General features: G+C 39.4%; 1 protein-coding gene across 2 annotated transcripts in view; it reads right to left on the bottom strand.

Moving 5' to 3' along the window:
• Positions 1 to 17,491, bottom strand: part of COLEC11 (collectin subfamily member 11) — a 67,887-nt gene that overhangs the window by 37,569 nt on the left and 12,827 nt on the right. For both annotated transcript variants that reach the window (XM_069064765.1, XM_069064766.1), the window contains exon 3: positions 14,862 to 14,933. In XM_069064765.1, coding sequence (XP_068920866.1) covers positions 14,862 to 14,933 — 72 coding nt within the window. The remainder of the gene's footprint in view (positions 1 to 14,861; positions 14,934 to 17,491) is intronic.

Below are 17,491 nucleotides of genomic sequence, written 5' to 3'. Positions count from 1 at the left end.
ACATTCTATGATCCTTAAAGCCCTGAACCAGGAGACAGGCCTTCTAGACTGTAGTTCTGATGTCATGGCTCTAATTATGTGATCTTTGGGCAAATCATTTGATTTACCTATGTCTCCATTCCCTATCTTTAAATGACAATAATGCAAGAATCTACACTCACTAGATTTCATGAGAATACAAAGAAAATAGAGTGTTTCTAGAATCTGTGAATTTGTCATAAACAAGCATGCCATCATTATGGTACTTGTGTCAATTCCCCTAGTTAGAAGAAATACCTTCCAAATATGTTATGGTTTGCCCAAATCTGAATATATAGAGGGAACTGTCAATCCCATACCAAAGTAGTGGAAGAAAACTTTATTTGGTGCAGAAAGGAATCTATTTTTAGAAAAGTAGACTTTGTTTTGCTCCTCAGGAACTGACTGAAGGGTTGGTGTTTTGGTGGTAGTTGTATAAACAGTTATGTTTGAATTGGACATCATTGAAATGAAACAATTTTTCTCCCGGTTTTCATCAAGACTCAGATTTTTCCAGAAACTCAGCAGAAGGAAAAACCAAAATAGGTGAATCAAATCAAACAAAAGAGGCTCCTATTTTAAAATACCCCCTTCCCCCTAGTAGTGCCAGATTTCAAACTATACTACAAAGCAATAATCATCAAAAACAATTTGGCAGCATCTAAAAAATATAAAAGCTGATCAGTGGAACAGATTAGAAAAACAATATACAAAAGCAAATAAACATAATAACATAGCGTTCAATAAATCCAAACACCACAACTAGTGAGGTAAGGGCTCAGGGTTTGACAAAATCTTCTAGGAACCTAGAAAGCAACCAGGCAGAAATTGGATTTAGACCAAAATCTCCCACCATATATTACAATAAGCTCTAAGTAGGACATATGACCTAGAAATAAAATTCCATATCATAACACAAATTAAAGAAGTATAAGCAAATTTAAAAAGTGAGGAAGACAATACTCTTTGCAATTATAAATAGAAAAAGCATTGATGATCAGACAAGGAATAAAGAAGATCATAGGAGATAAATGGACAATGCTGATTATATAAAATTGTATAGTTTTTACACAAACAAAAACCAATACAGTTAAAATTAAAAGGAAAACAATGAACTAGGGGAAAATATTTGCATCATTGATAAATATCTCATATCCAAACTATATAAGGAGCTGATTCAAATATATAAATAAAACAGTCATTCTCTCAATAGATAAATGATTAAAAGGTACAGACTATTCTCAAAGTAATATATTCAAACTCTTACACAAAAAATGTGCTCCAAATAACTAAAAAGTAAAGAAATGCAAATTAAAACTACATTAATGTTATAGGGAAAGACAACTTTGAAGGATTTAAGAACTCAGATTAATGCATTGACCAACCCAACTCCAAAGGACCAATGATGAAACATGTTACCTATCCTCTAACAGAGTAGTGATAGAGTCTGAGTAAAGGATAAAACATCCATTTGGGGGCATGGCAAATGTGTAGGTTTGTTTTTCTTGATTGTGTTTATTTGTTATTAAGATAGTATTTTTGGAAGAGGGATTTGGTGGGAAGAGGGGAGCTAGCAATAATATTGCCAAGAAGAAAATGAGGCTCTTGGAAGAATTTTTTTTTTAAATGCACAGGAAAAAAAAGAAGGAAGTTCAGAAGGAAACAAAGATAAGCAGGACAACTTTGAAAGTAACGTTGAATTTATTAGACATTTTTAAAGCAAGATGAAAGCACTTTATTATTTTTTTTGGAGAGGGGAAGGCAAGGCAATTGGGATTAAGTGACTTGCCCAAGGTCACACAGCTAATAAGCGTTAAGTGTCTGAGACTGAATTTGAACTCAGGTCCTCCTGACTCCAGAGCTGGTGCTATATTCACTGCACCACCTAGCCACCCCTATGAAAGCATTTTAAAAGCATTAAAAAGATTAAAAGTATACTAGAATCTTTAGATTTCACATGCATTCTTTTTTCTATTTTACATTATATATGAAAAAGGGCTTTTTTGGTACTTAATAAATTTGGAACTAAAAAAAGAAAAAAAACTCCCCTACCACCTCCAAAAAAAACACCATTGTTCATGGACTTGGGAAATCTTAGAAGTCATCAAATCCCACCTCACACCCAATGCAGAAATTCTCTCTATAACATCTTTGACAGGTGGTCAACCAGACTCTGCATGAACATGCCTGGTTATAGGGAACTCACTACCTAACAAAGCACCCTATTCCATTGATAGACAAGTCTGGCCTTTAGAAAGTTAAACCTCATGATGATTTGAAATTTACCTCCGTAACTTTTACCAACTAAGACGTTTAAAGACAAGTCAGCATAGTAGATATAAAGCTGAGCTCAGAGCCCAGGAAGACCTATTTTCAAGTACTATGTCTGATATATACTACTGGTTCTGTGTCCCTGGGCAATCACTTAGCTTCTCAGTGCTATAGGCAATTATTTAAGACTACAAATTGCAGAGAAGATGCCAACCTGCATTGGCAGAGAGAGTTGTCTCATCTGGGAGTTCCTAATGTCATTGAAATCACAGATCCAGTTCCCTTCTCTATCCTGTCCCATTTGTTCTCCTTTCCTCCCCAGTTACTGTCAGCCTTGCCTCTTAGGTCTTGCTTTCAAATCTCTTCATCATTTTAGTCACAAAGACATGTTCCAATTTGTCAATGTCCCTCTTCAAGTGGTGTCATCCAGAACCGAGACAATATTCAGGTGTGATCTGACCATCCAAGAGTACAATGAGACTATCCTTGTTCTGTGCATTGTAATTGTTATTCAGCTAACGATCACATTAGCTTTAGAGACAGGTTTATCACATATTTTTTTACCTCAGAATGAGCTTGCTATCCATTAAAACTCCTAAGTCTTTTTTCATATGAATGTCTCGTCCAATATCTTGCACTACAGCTGTGATTTTTCTAAACATAAACTTAGGACTTTACATTCATCCTTTTTAAATTTCATCATGTTTAAATCTGGCCCATTGTTGCAGCATGTAGAGAGATGCTTAGATTCTGATTTTGTAACCCAATGTCTTTGCTACCTTTCCCAAGTTATATTATTATATATGAGCAGCCAGAGGGCAGCTGGATGGAACAGTGCATAGAATGCCAGGCCTGGAGTCAGAAAGCACTGAGTTCAAATTCAGCCTCATATACTTACTAGCTGTGTGACTGTGGGCAAGTTATTTAGCCTCTCTTTGCTTCAGTTTTCTCACCTGTAAAAATGGCACCTCCATGCCAGGGTTGTTGTAAAGATCGAATGATCAAACTGCAAAGTGCTTAATATAGTGGTTTATGTACAGTACCTTAGTACAAGCATATAGAGAGTACTATATAAATGCTATCTATCATAATTATTGTTATCATCATTGACCTTTCTTTTCTTTTCATTTTTGCTATATTTTACAAACACTAATGTCAAAATTGGTTAAGTGCCCTGTGTGTTGTAAATGTGGAGGATCACTGAGAGAGGAAATACCAGATGCAGAATGGGCCTTGAGCCACAAATTTCCTTTCTGTAATATTTTTAATAATATCATCCCCTAGATATTCTGAACCAAGCCAATGTGGGTTTTAAACTTCTCGGCACTATTACTTTACTACTTGGGGCCACATAGACACATGTGAGATGCTTTCTTGTATATACTCGAGATTCTCAAGACCACTTAGCTGGTGATTTGAGTAGATGGTCACGATGGTGGACTGATCATATATCACTCCCTCTCTGGATAATTAATACAAAGACATACTGTCATGCTACAGGCTTAAGGGGGGCATTCTACAAACCAAATTTGGGCTATTTACACTACCAAGTCAACACTCAGTCCTCCAAAAGTCACAGTTTGCACACAAAGAATTCAATAAAATGGAGAAACAGGTACAGAAAAGGGAAGTGAATCACCTAAAGTCATATAGCTGACTAGTACAACTAAGGCTTGGACCTGAATCTTCATGACTCTTATATTTACTCTTTTTCCAGTATAGCATGATTCCTTCTATCTGAATCATATATGAGAAGGAAGCACAGCTTATTGGTAAAGTTCTGGACAAGTCAACAAGACCTGCATTCGAATCCTATCTCCGACACTTACAAGATGTGTGATTCTGGACATCCTTTAATCTCTCTGAATCTCAGGTCTTTATTTGTGAAATGATGAGGTTGAACTAAAGAACCTCAAAGGTTGCTTTCAGCTCTAAATGTTTAATTCTCTGATCCGGTATTCACATGGTCTAAATGCCTTCAGTCATAAGATTTAGAGCTAAAGGGGTATTAGATCATTTAATTCCATACTTTTATTTTAAAGGATAAAAAGCCCCGGGGAGGGGCAGGAACAAAGTCACATAGGTAGTAAGTAATACGACAAGATTTTGAACCCAAGTCTTCAGACTCCAATTCCAGGGTTTTTTCAACTGCTTTCCTCCACACTACCCTTACTAACAATTCGTGGTATTGTATGTTTAAGTTCCAAATGAATGATATAGTAGGTCCTATTCAAATTAAGCGACAAGAAAACAGATATTTTCTTTTCATTTTTTAATACAAGCTATAAAAATTGCTTCCCAGAACTTTGTATATTCAAAAGAATATAGATTGCTCCTCTTTTAGAGTATTAGACTAAATGAAAATTCAATGCATTGACTGGCTTTAGAGTCAGAGGACCTATATGTGTGACCTTGTGAAATTTCTTAACCTCCCTGAGTCTAAATTTTCTCACTTCTGTAAAGTGAAGGGATTGGACCTTACCTCAAAGGTCTCTTCTAGTTCCAGATCTATGAGCTTATGACATCTCTAACACTTGGAGTCTGATAAAGAGCCTATCCTAAAAAGGCTTCTATCTGAGGGGGAATAAAATGTTACCCATCTCTGCCATTAACTAACTGCATGGCCTTAGGCAAGTTTTTTCTACACTCCAGCCCAAAGTTTCCTCCACTATAAAACAATAAAGATGGACCACTCCTTTAATAATTTTAAGTGCTGGAAACAACCTTAAGGGAAAGGAGGGAAAGGGAGGGAGAAACCTTCCATAAACTATAATTACTTTTGCCTCAGAACTAGAAAGAGGAGAGGTTAATTCTTGGGCAATAGGAAGTAAGGAAGACTAAGAAATCCTTAAGAGAGATCACCAGGATTTAGAGGTCTCTAAATGTGGTTCTGAAAGGGAAGTCACCTGGAGCTTTGGATGAAAAAGCAATATTGTCAAAAGACAAAAAAAAAAAGGAAAGCACTTAGCTAGTCTACTAAAGAAAGACTAAGCCAAAGATGGAAGGTTGATAAAGTTCAGAAAAGGTGAGGACAAACAAAGGAAACTAGAGGAGGGAAACTCAGGGCTCCTAATAGTGACTACAGGACACTTTCCACCCCACAGTACTTTAAGTTCCTCCATGTCAGGTAGTTAACAGATAACTGCCCTCATCAGCACTACGGATTTCACTCTTAGAGCCAAATAAAAATTACAAAGATTCCCTCTCCTCCTTGTTTCCATCAAAGTTCCTTTCCTACGATAAACTATGGCTTGAAAGGTTTGTTCAATACGACAAAATCTCCTAATATGACCTTAGACTGGGCACCTCTTTCTTTTATAAAACTAAAAATACATTACCATTTTTGATCTGCCCCAAATGTCTAAGAAAATATTTGCTTGATTGAGATGAAGGCAAAATTGTAACTAGGTAATTTTGTTCCCACTACAAGTACCACGAACTATGTCAAGGCCCCTCCATTAGGCAGGAAAGAATGGAGGTGGGATATCTCTTCATGTCAGGAAGATGAACCACTGGACAACAGAGTGATGCTTCAGAGGAATCCAGCATAGAGTGGTGGGAGAAGGGCAAGTTGGGATGGTGGGAGGAGAAGCTCACCCCAGACTTCCATCCAATAGTTTCCTATTTTGAGCAATCATTCTTGCTTACAGTGTTGATCTAGAAGTATAGATCAAATAAGGCTAGAGTCAGTAAGGCCTTAGCTTAAGTCTCATTTTGTATTCAGAATGAACCTGACTGTTAATTTCTCAGTGCCCCTGAGCAACTCTTTAAAATCTGGAGTTGCAGAGTAATTAGGAAACAAAAAAGTGAAGGGAACTGTCTCACTGAGATTCCCCTACCAGATTTATCCACAGATTTGTTCCCCACCCTCCCCTTCCCCAAATTGTTGTGCTTAGCTCTATTATTTCTCTACTTCATAAGGACTGCAAGACTATCAGTGCCTGTAAAATTCTGGTCCTCCCCTCAAATCACATTCCCACCCCATTCCAGTTATATAATTCTGGCACCTAACAAATACATGTTGACTAAATGAAGGGAATCAGATCTGGCTTCTTTTGTTTCATAGTAATAACTTCTAACCAAATGTACCTTTTTCCCAGAGCCAGGATTTGTTTGTCTTGGGGTGGAGAAAATAAAGGAAATTATATTATTTTATGATCCCATGAGATATTTAAACTTACTTCAATATTACTCCCTCCTCTGGTAGACGGTCTTCAAGAGTTTCCTCAGACAAAAAAAAAATTTCATAATTTTGCAGCCAATCTGGTAATGATCCTCTCTTATTTAGGTAGGCTAGTCCTCAGACCACAGACTCGGCCTGTCAACAAGCCCACACTTGAAGCCTTTCCAACTTGGCAGGACTTTCTAGAGAGTGAGTTTTGCTGGCATAGCCTTCAAGAACCCAGGGTCACCTCTAATCCAAGAGGGTTTAGTGGAGGACTGGACTTATGCCATAGAAAAACTTCCATCTGCCTAAAGATGTGTTGTTGCAAATCAAAAGAGAATTAAATTCAGCTCAACTGCAAGGCCTGGAACTCAGCAGGTGCTTTGCTCCTAGGAAGGAGGACTGGAGTGCTGTCCATCTTCCCCCCATTCCCCTCCAAAAACAACACTGAAAAACACAAAGAAAGGAGAAGGCAGACAGGAAACATTTTGTTTTGTGTTTTCCTTTTTTTTTCTTTCTGAAGTTCTCTCTCTCAGGTGTTTTGCTATGAGAAGGATATAAGGCAATGCAGCTGGCTACCCTTTCATAAATGAAGTGGAGGGCACAGCAGGGGTTTTGCTGAAAATACAGGGGCTTAGAAACCTGGAAAAGCAGCACTCACAGTAATTCACAGTCATTTCCTATGACTTTGCATCCTTCACTCAGGAGACAGGACTTAGTCTCCAGCTGCAGATGATACTTTAGAAATGAGTGATAGAAAGGGGTGGGGGAGGAAAGAGTAACTCCCCTTTTGTACTAGTGGGGCTGCCCTGCTACAGACTATTCATTTATTCAACAATCAACAGAGGGAATTATTGCAAATCTTGGTTGACAGGAAAGGTGAAACTACAGTGCTGATTAGGACAATGTCACATGAAAACTTGACATGAAGGAACCTTATGTATGCTGGTGGAAAAAGAGATGAGATTCAATTCTCCTGGTTTTTGTTAGGCCACTAATTCACCTTTTTTTTTTTCAGCACCATGGCCAGCAGAAGAGGGCGGGGCAGAGTAGCTAAGTAACAAGTGTAACAAGTTCAGTCGACACTATGGCTAAGTAAAGCAAGGGAGACAGCCGTGGCTATCTGTATCATCCTTTCTTTATGACCTAGAATATAGAAAGTGCTTAATAAATGCTTGTTACTGACCGACTCAATGACTGACCCAAGGAAATTCTCAATGAACCAATACTGTCTGTGGTGCAGAGGGATAAAGGAGAGGATAAAGATTAGTCCCAGATCAGAAACTGATTTAGCCTTCTCACTAAACCATCCAAAAGTTCTGAACAAGATTGGGTGGGGAACTAAAGAACATCACCCCTGCATTTGTATAGCATTCTTTGGTTTACAAAGGACTTTCGTGTATATATTGTCTGATTTGAGGTAGGCAGGACAAGCATTTTTTAACCCTATTTTATAGTGATGCTAAAATCCTTTATGACTAGAAGGGTTATATATGACAGTAGATTAGTCATCTTCAACCAGGAGATGTTCCTAGAAGTAGAGACCTCAAAAGGGAGGTGCAGAGGTCAAAAGATCCATTCCCCTGTTCTAATCCATATAGACTATAGGACATTGACCACGTGGGTACTTCAGGTATATCTCAACTTTTCTGAGCCTCAGTTTTATAATCTGTGAAATAGGGATAATACAAATTCGATTTTTATGAGAAGTATTCATAAATTCACTTTATGTTCTTTCACTTCAGAAATCTTAAATCATCAAAAAATGATAGGTATTAATAATTGTGATTATTCATGATAATAATGACTTCTTGGAAAGAAATCTTTACTCAATAACCTGACTCTATTGTTTCACAATCAGGATAACCCTGAACCTTGTCCCCTCTTAAGCTGGGTCATCATGTACTATAATGTACCTGGAGCATAGAACCAAAGCAGCTCACATTTTAAATGAGAGTGTCAGATCAAAATAATAAATTCACTTTAAAAGGAATTCAAAACTCAGTTTCAGTCTTCCTAATGTGCATGTCACTATTTTGCCCAGAAACTTTTAATGGCTCCTTATTGCTTACAGAATGTTTTCTTGTTTACCAAAGCTATTCCTTGTTAGCACAGAGTCAGTTAAAATGACTCAGAGAGCAAGAATGAGAATATCCACTATTTGACAAAAACTGCTAGGAAAAATGGAATTGGTAGGGGGGAGGGAAGTGGGAAGGGAAAGCTAATTTGGAACTCAAAAAAAGGTTTTTTTTAAAAACTGTTAAAAATTTTACAGATGATAGGAAAAATAATAAAATATTTTAAAATAAAGCACTATATAAGTACTTTAAAAAAGGAACAAGAGTATCAAGGTCAAATCAGGATCATTTAATAGTGATTTAACAGCTAATACCTGCAGCATAAAGTAATAGAAAGCATGCTAGATTTGGCATCTAAGGAAGTGGGTTCAGATTTTGGCTCTGCTACCTACTTGGACAAGTCACTTAATGTACTTGGGTCTTAGTTTCCCCGTTTATAAAATGAGGATGTTAGATTAGATAATCTCCAAGGTCCTATTGAGCGCTAACAGTCTATGATTCACTTTATGTTCTTCTATGATCACAGCTTTGTAACCACTTTGGATGAAATGAAATTAAGAAAATGAACCAAGAACCATCTGGAATAGAAGGAAAATCACTTCCCAAAGCTAGCCTATAAAATAGCTCCTAAGGGGAAACGAAGAAACAATCTGTATAGTAGGCAAAGCTCACCAATGTGAGTTCTTTATAATAAATAGTACCACCTCATACCTCTATAACACTTTTAACTTTTCAATGTGCTTGCATCTGTCTCTATTACCTTATTTTAATCTTTAAAGAAAAAAACCTGTGAAGATCAGACAAGTATTATCTGCATCTCCAGCTGCCTGCTAGACATCTCCATCTGGAGGTCCTGCCGGCACCTCGAACTCAATATGTCCAAGATGGAACTCTTCATCTTCCTGTCTAAAACCTACCCTCCTCTCTATTTCTTTGTATCGGTGGAAGGCAACCAGAATCCTCCCTCAGTTACCCAGACTTAAAACCTCAACCTCTACATCTAGTCATTGCCAAGTCCATAAACGTGCTCGTATCTGCCCCCTCCTCCAATTCTGTTGCCTCCATCTCCAACGTAGGCTTTTAAACAACTCTAAACCGGTCTATTAGAATGGCTTCCTAATTGTTCTCCCTGCCTCCAGTCTCTGGGAGCTTAATTCCACGCTCTCTCCTTATGGGCCACTAGGTGGCGTAATGGGTTGAGTGCTAGAACTAGAATCCTGAACACCTGAGCTCAAAACTAGTTTGGGGCACTTTCTAGCTGTGTAACCATGAGCAAGTCACTTAACTTCAATTTACCTCAGTTTCCTCATCTGTAAAATGTGGATAACAATAGCATCTACCTCACAGAGTTGTTGTGAAGGTCAAATGAGATATTATTTGTAAAGCACTTTGCAAAACTCAAAGTGCTATATAAAATGCTAGCCATTGTTAAATCTACTAAAATAATTTTCCTAAAGCACAAATCAGACCATGCCTCTCCTCTCCCCAGAAAGCTTTAGCAGCTGCCTACTGTCTATAGGATAAAATACACACTCTTTAGCCTGGCATTTAAGGCATTTCAAAAACATTTATACAGACCAACCAAAAGCTTAACACTGAAGACAGAGCATTGGAGTTGGAGTCAAGGTGACCTCAGTTTAAATCTTCCCTCAGATTGGATTGTGACCCTGTGCAAGTCACTTAACCTCTTTCAGACTCAATTTCCTCATCTGTAAAAATGGAGATGTTAATAGCACCTACCTCACAGAAATGTTAAGATCAAATAAAATAATGTTATGCTTTGTAAACTTTAAAAGAGACACTATAAATATTGGCTTTTATTATTATTACTATCACCTTTCTAGTGCTTCTCATAAACTAAATTCCAGTCAAACTGGCTGCTTCACTACTGTTCACCTCACAATATTTTCTTTATTACCTTTCTTTCTATTTACTCTTTTCTTGGAAGACATGTCCCTCTCCTCCTCACCAAGCCTGAACCTTCTACCTGGGATACCAATCTAATTTCTTCCCCTAAGACCTTGCTCTATCAATTATTTCCACCTCTCTTGAATCTTCAGTCTCTCCTTTTCCTCTGGCTCCTTTATCTCCAGCCATAAATGTGTTGTGGTTTTTCCTAAGCTAAAAATAAATTTAAAAACTTCATTCTACCATCCTTTTCTTTCCTTCCCTGCCAAACTCCCACAAAACGGTCTCTACTCTCTCTATTCTTGTTTCCTCATCTTCTATTTACTCCTCAACCCCTTAAAAACTGGTTTTCCCCTCCTGCCCCGCCCCCCCCCAGTTAATAGAAACTGCTCTCAAAGTCACTGACCTCTTAATCCTATGGCATTTTCTTAGTGCTTATCCTTCTGTTGGATTTCTCTATTTGCTATGGCTCCAGTTCTTTAAACTCACTGTCACCAGCACTGAACCCATAATCTTTCCTGTCCCTCCTCCCAAAACAGGCAGACTTCCCTATTTTAGGTAATGCTATGCATGCTCCAAACCACAACCATCTATCATTTCTCTGTCTCCTTTTTTCCAAATATCCAATTGATTACCTTCCTGCAAGTTCCATCTATATCTGTCCCCTCCTTAGCATTCATCCTGCCAGTACTTTAAATCTTTTCTGGATTATTTGTAATGGAAATGCAAATTTAAAGATCTTCCCTGCCCCTAGGCTAAAGTGCACCTGGAGGCTTGTTTTTCAGTAGATACTTTTTGATTGGCCAGTGGGTCCAGAGGGTTGTTACATTCTCTCACCCAGGAAAAGGCTATATAAGCCCTAATGTGAGTCTTTGCTTTGGGGCTCACTTTGAGAAGTGTTCTGTGATTTGATCAGATGAGACTCTGGGAAGCTGTTGTTGAGAGGCCCCTCCCCACTTTGAAAAACCCAGATGTTGATTTGGTATGGATGTAATGGTTGGACGGTTTGGAAACCTGTCTATTTGATCTGTTTCTCTGTATTGATAATTCTGTCTGTATACTCTGAAGTTCAGGGTACTGAACTTTTTCCCCTGAACTAGGTAAAAGACATATATATTTGAGTTGCTTTCCTTTAACAAAGCAGATCTAAGAACCTGTGTTGGCTGCCACCCTGGGGATGCTGGGGTGCTTGCTGATACACTATTTCATTAGCTTCCTTACTGACTTAGCTTTTTCTCTTTTCTCCTCCTACATAGAACTACCAGATTAATCTTTCTGCTTTTGTTGTCCCTTCACCTAAAAACCTTTAGGATTTCCCTACTGCCTCCTGAATAGAGTCTGGCAGTCATGACCTTCCAAAATCAGGGGTCACCCTAATTTTCCAGCTTTGTCTCATTATTTTCCTCTACATACTCTATGCTCCAGTCAAAACTGGATTAGTCTGTCACCTCCTCTCACTATAAACATCCTAAGCTTTCTCCCATTTCCATGCTTTTACCTGTTCTATGCTAGGAATGTCCTCCCTCTCCCTCTTTGCTGTTGGCTTCCTACCTATCCTTTAAAGCCCAGATCAAATACCACTTTTTCCAGGAACTCTTCCCTGATCCATCCAGGTAATCTTACATAACACTTTGTTTTTCAACTCCCAGGTGCTGGGGTAGCTAGGTGGTATGCTGGGTAGCGTGCTGGGTCTGGTGACAAGAAGATCTGAATTCAAATCTAACCTCAGACATTTACTAAATGTGTGACCCTGGGCAAGTCATTTAACTGCTGTTTGCCTTAGTCTCCTCATCTGCAAAATGAGGATAGTAATAGTACCTCCCTCTCAAAGTTGATCTGAGGATTAGTTAAGATAATAATTAGTATAAGGCGCTTAACGACAGTGCCTGACACATTTTTGTTGTTGTCCAGTTGCTTTCTGTCATGCTCAACTCTTTGTGACCCCATTTGGGGTTTTCTTGGCAAAGATACTGCAGTGATTTGCCACCTCTTCTCCAACTCATTGACAGATGAGGAAACTGAGGCAAACAGGGTTAAGTGATTTGTCTGGGGTCACACAGCTTGTAAGGATCTGAAGTCAGATTTGAACTCAGGAAGATGAGTCTCCCTGACTCCAGGCCTACCACTCTATGCCACCCAGCTTCCCACCTGACACATAGTAAGTCCTATATAAATGTTAGCTATCATTGTCATTATTAATACACTGACCAATCATTATAATGTATTATAGTTATCAATCTGCATTTTATCTCCCTAATAAAATGCAAGATCCATGGGAGTAAGCACCAGGTTTTAGTTAAAGTTCTTACCTTCCCCATTGCCTAGAGCAATACTCTGCACACAACTGGCACTCCATAAAGGGTTGCTGAATGAATGAATGAATGAATGAAAAAAATGAATGAATGAATGAATTGTTGAAAGTTGCAGGGAGGTAGATATGAACTTGACAAAGTCAAAATGGTCTTTCTCCAGAAGTAAAGAGATTTCTCTTCACCAAAGGTCATAGGATCAAAGCTCTAGAATAGGAAGGGACCTCAAAGGTCACTGAGTTCAATTCTCCCATTTTACAGTTAAGAAAACTGAGGCCCAAAGAAGCTGCAACTTGCCCAAGGTCACATGATGGGTCTTAAGTATCAGAGGCAAAGTCTGAACATAGCTCCTCTGACTTTAGAGCCAGTGGTCTCCCTACTGTACCATGCTACCTTCAAGTGAAAACTGGATAACCACTTACTAGAAACCTTACAGATTCTTGTTTGGGTTTACATTGGACTAGATATCTTCTGAAGTCTCCTCCACATCTGAGATTCTGCAGGTAGAGAGGCTTTTTAGAAGCTCTCAGACAATATCACTAAAGCAGCCTTGTGACCTTGGACAAGTCCCTTGACCTCCCTGTGCCTCAATTTCTTCATCTGTAAAATGAAGGAGTTTACTCTATGACCTCTAAAGTATCTTCCAGCTTTAGATCGATGATGTTATTATCCTATTCCACATATGCATAATGCTGCCCTTCCCACAATATCAAGACCTGCATCAGAGCCAGCAAACCCTTGGTTTCTTTCCCACTGTGGATATCTGAACTAGCCCCAACAGCTTTATAAGGCCTATGTATGCAGAGAAGTTTATCTTCAGAGAGGCTGACCATCAGGCAATGAATTTTTTGGCCCCAGCAACTTATGAATCTTCCAACAAATACTGTGATCTGGGCCAGTAGAGATAATACCCTTGCCCATGAAATTACAGAACTTTGAAATATTGAATAAACAGTGCTATACATACAATCCTGGGTGGTATAAGCCCCTGCATAGTGCAGGTCCTTACATTTCCATATAAGGGAAAGTATTTTTTTTTAAAGATAACTTTATATTTTCAAAGCACCAGTGAGGTGTCAAGTAGCATAGAGAACCCTGAATAAATCATTGTCTGATTATCAAGATTAACCCATAAAAAAGTACTTGATAAGGTAGAAACTGGGGTGGTGAGAGAGGCAGAATAGGGTAAGTAGGATAAGCTTAGTGGGAAAAGGTTTCAGCAGGACAGAAAGGGCAGAACTGTATAGTCTTTCTTGTTGTTCAGTCATTTCAATCGTGTCTGACTCTTCATGACCCCATTTGGGGTTTTCTTGACAAAGATACTACAGTGGTTTGTCTTTTCCTTCCCCAGCTCATTTTGCAGATAAGAAAACTGAGACAAACAGGGTTAAGTAACTAGCCCAGGGTCACACAGCTAGGAAGTATCTGAGGCCAGATTTGGACTCAGGCCCTCCTGACTCCAGGGCTGACGCTCTATCCACTGAGCCACTTAGTCTTTCTACATTTGCTTTAATTTTCTTCCAAGATATTACAGCTTCATAGAGGAATTTTGTCTTGAAGGAGAATTGGAAAGGTCTGGGGTGGTCAGGGTGGTATATCTAATTGGGAGTTAGTGGTTCTAGGTTCTAGTTCTGCTATCACTAGCCCTGTAAGTGATAGCAATGGGCAGTGTTATCCCTTCAGTTTCCTTCTCTGTAAAATGAGGGATGCCCCTTCCAGGCAGCTAGGTGGCACAGTGGATAGAGTGCTGGGCCTGAAGTCAAGAAGACGAGTTTAAATCTGGCCTCAGATACTTACTAGCTGTGTGACCTTGGGCAAATCATTTGATTCTGTTTGCTTCAGTTCCTCATGTGTAAAATGAGCTGGAGAAGGAAATGACAAAGCACTCCAGTATCTTTGCCCAAAAAAAAGCCCAAATAGGATCACAAAGAGTCAGACATGACTGAAGTGACCAAACAACAACAACAATATATGGTCCAGTCATCCGAGTCTGTGGGAACCCGTCTTCCATTCTTTCCTTTCCCTTCCCACTTTGATCTCTCCCCCTCTCTCCCTACTACCTTTAGGATTGAGTGCTAGACCTGAATCAGGGTCTAAATGTCTGGACTTTACCTTTTTCTCCTGAAGGACCAACTCTCCCAGGCCGGCCTGGTGACCCTTTCTCTCCCTTTTCTCCAGCATCTCCTGTGGAAGAAATTCACAAACATTTAAGGAGTACCCCTAGCAAGCAGGGTAAGGATCCTACAACCACTGATTGCTAGGATTCCCCACCCTCTGGCATAGGCCAGGATGGGATGGGAAAATGTGCATAAGGAGGTGTCAAGGCCCCAGCTATCACTGACCTAAATCTTTTGGACCCTTTGGGTTCAAAAAAATCAATTGCACAAGTAGAGGATAGGAGAGGCATGTGCAAAAGACCTGAGGGTCTACAAACTCAGTATGAACCAATAGTGTGATACATCAACCAAAAGTTAATGCAATCTTCAGTTGCATTAAGAGGAATATCACGTTCAGAACAAGGAAGGTGATAGTCCTACCATTCTTTCGCTTCTTCAGACCATTTCTTGAGTATTCTATTCAGATTTATGCACCATCCAGCAGTAACAAACTAAAATAGAAGAAAGGGCCACTACCTATATATAAGGATTCCTACTGTTGTGGTTTGGGGTGCTGGGAATCCCAAAATGGAATGGTATTGGGTGAATCTGCCTGGAAAGAATTTAAGCACTCCAGCCTTCTTTCAAAGTATTGAGGTTTATTGTAATGCCCCCATAGAAGTGGTCAGGGTTAGGGGCGGCTAGGTGGCGCAGTGAATAGAGCACCAGCCCTGGAGTCAAGAGGACCTGAGTTCAAATCCTACCTCACACACTTAACACAAAAACTAGCCATGGGACCTAGGGCAAGTCACTTAACCCCAATTGCCCTCCAAAAAGCTAAAAAAAAAAAAAAAGTGGGAAGGATTCCTAGTAGGACTCATACTTATATACAAAAAAGGGGAAAAGTTCAATGAATAGATCTTGATGGGATTAAGGAGTGGTAGGTAACCTGGAGTGGGCCAGGTGCAGACAATGAAATGGGGTTAAGTGGTTAAAGAGACAGTGAAAGGACTGTTAAAAGGATTGTTGTGTATCTAGGTGGGCTGGGATGGGCCAGATGCCTTAAGCAAAACACCAGTGATCTGAGCTGTATGAAAAAGTTCAGGGACTGGGCTGCTTTCAAAGACCTCAGACCTGGTCTTTTTTAGGAGTCCAGGTCCCATTACACCATCAGAAGGGGATTCCACTGATGAATGCTCCTATGGATGAAGAAAGATGTTCTGTGATGGGGACCTTGTGATGGGTGTGGTCTGGGGGAGTTTGATACTTGAAAAGACCACTCACACTACCTAAGAAAGAGAGAGTTGAAACTGCCAGGGACAACTGGAACCTAGAGGAGTGGGAGGGCTTGGATGTAGGGAGGACATTTTTAGGCAAATGGGGAAATCATAGATCAATAGTGGGCTATATAATCAGGGATATGGAACAGTGTCCTTTCTGATATCCTCAATAATTGGCTTTATTCTGAAAGTGAGGCATAATGGAAAAGCGGAATCCTCCATGCAAGCTGTACCAAACAATGGCAAAAACTGCCTACAGGGAGAGGCCAAAATAGACAGCTCAGAAGTTTTGATTCTGTGAGGAATATAGTGAATAGAGAAAGACTACACAATTATAAGTGTCAAGAACCAAAGAGTGAAGGTCTAGACTAGATAGAAAGAATGGATAACGAAGAGAATGAGAGAAACCCTCTCTGGAAAGGTGTGCAAAAATGAAATTTAAAGAACTAATGAATGGGACTAGTTGAAGGGGAAGAGAGGAAGGAATCTACTTGACTGAGAGGAAAGCCCCTGCAAACTAGAAATAAGCTATAGTGTAAGAGAGAAAGAGAAGTAACTGAACTTAAACACCACCACCATCACTACTACAATAAATAGGGGATAGGAAGTATACCTGTGATCTCCTTAGTATAGGGAACTCCCAGATAAGGAAAATCCCTCTAACAATTCAGGTCAGTATGTTCTCTACAATTTATAGTCTTAGAGTCACCTAGAACACTGAGAGGATAAGTGATTTGCCCAGGGTCACATATAAGTATATAATACAAGTCAGAATATGAGTATACAAGAGAAGGACAGACTGCTATGAGCTCAGATAAGGAAAAGCCAACATCAGAGAAGCCTCCCTGGAGGAGGAGGTATTTGTATTAGTTAGGCCTTATAGGATAAATAGAATTTGGAGGCAGGAGATGGTCATAATCTTGGCTTGAAGAAAAACATGGAACCATAAAATTACAAACCACATATGAGGTCAAATGAATATCTGAATTTGACATAGAATACATGATAGGGAATAGTTATAAAAGCCACCTGGAAAAAAGTAAAATGGAGCCAAACTGCAAAGAGCCTTGAATGTCAAAATATGTAAGTTGGTTTTGTGGCAGCATTAAAACCCTACTCCAATAACATACTATGGCACAAAGTTAACCCTGGGTTCTTGAGGGCTATGCCATAAGCTCTGGCTTTGGGAACCTTCCAAGCTAGAAAGGCTTTGGGAACAGGCCTGGCAACTGATTGTTTGCCTGCTGTTCAAGGACCAGCCTAATCAAGTTTGGAGAGGCTCGTGGCCAGGTTGTGCACAGGGGGATGTATCTCATCAGCCATCATAATTCATGAAGAACCTGTAGTGGAAGGTTTTTCATTAAGT

This window comes from Petaurus breviceps, unplaced genomic scaffold, assembly GCF_028583685.1.
Source record: "Petaurus breviceps papuanus isolate PSGF00001 unplaced genomic scaffold, PetGlider_PUasm1.0 90644, whole genome shotgun sequence".
In the NCBI taxonomy this organism is placed as follows: domain Eukaryota; kingdom Metazoa; phylum Chordata; class Mammalia; order Diprotodontia; family Petauridae; genus Petaurus; species Petaurus breviceps.
The sequence above is the reverse complement of the archived record's forward strand: the minus strand, read 5'-3'. Positions and strand labels throughout refer to the sequence as shown.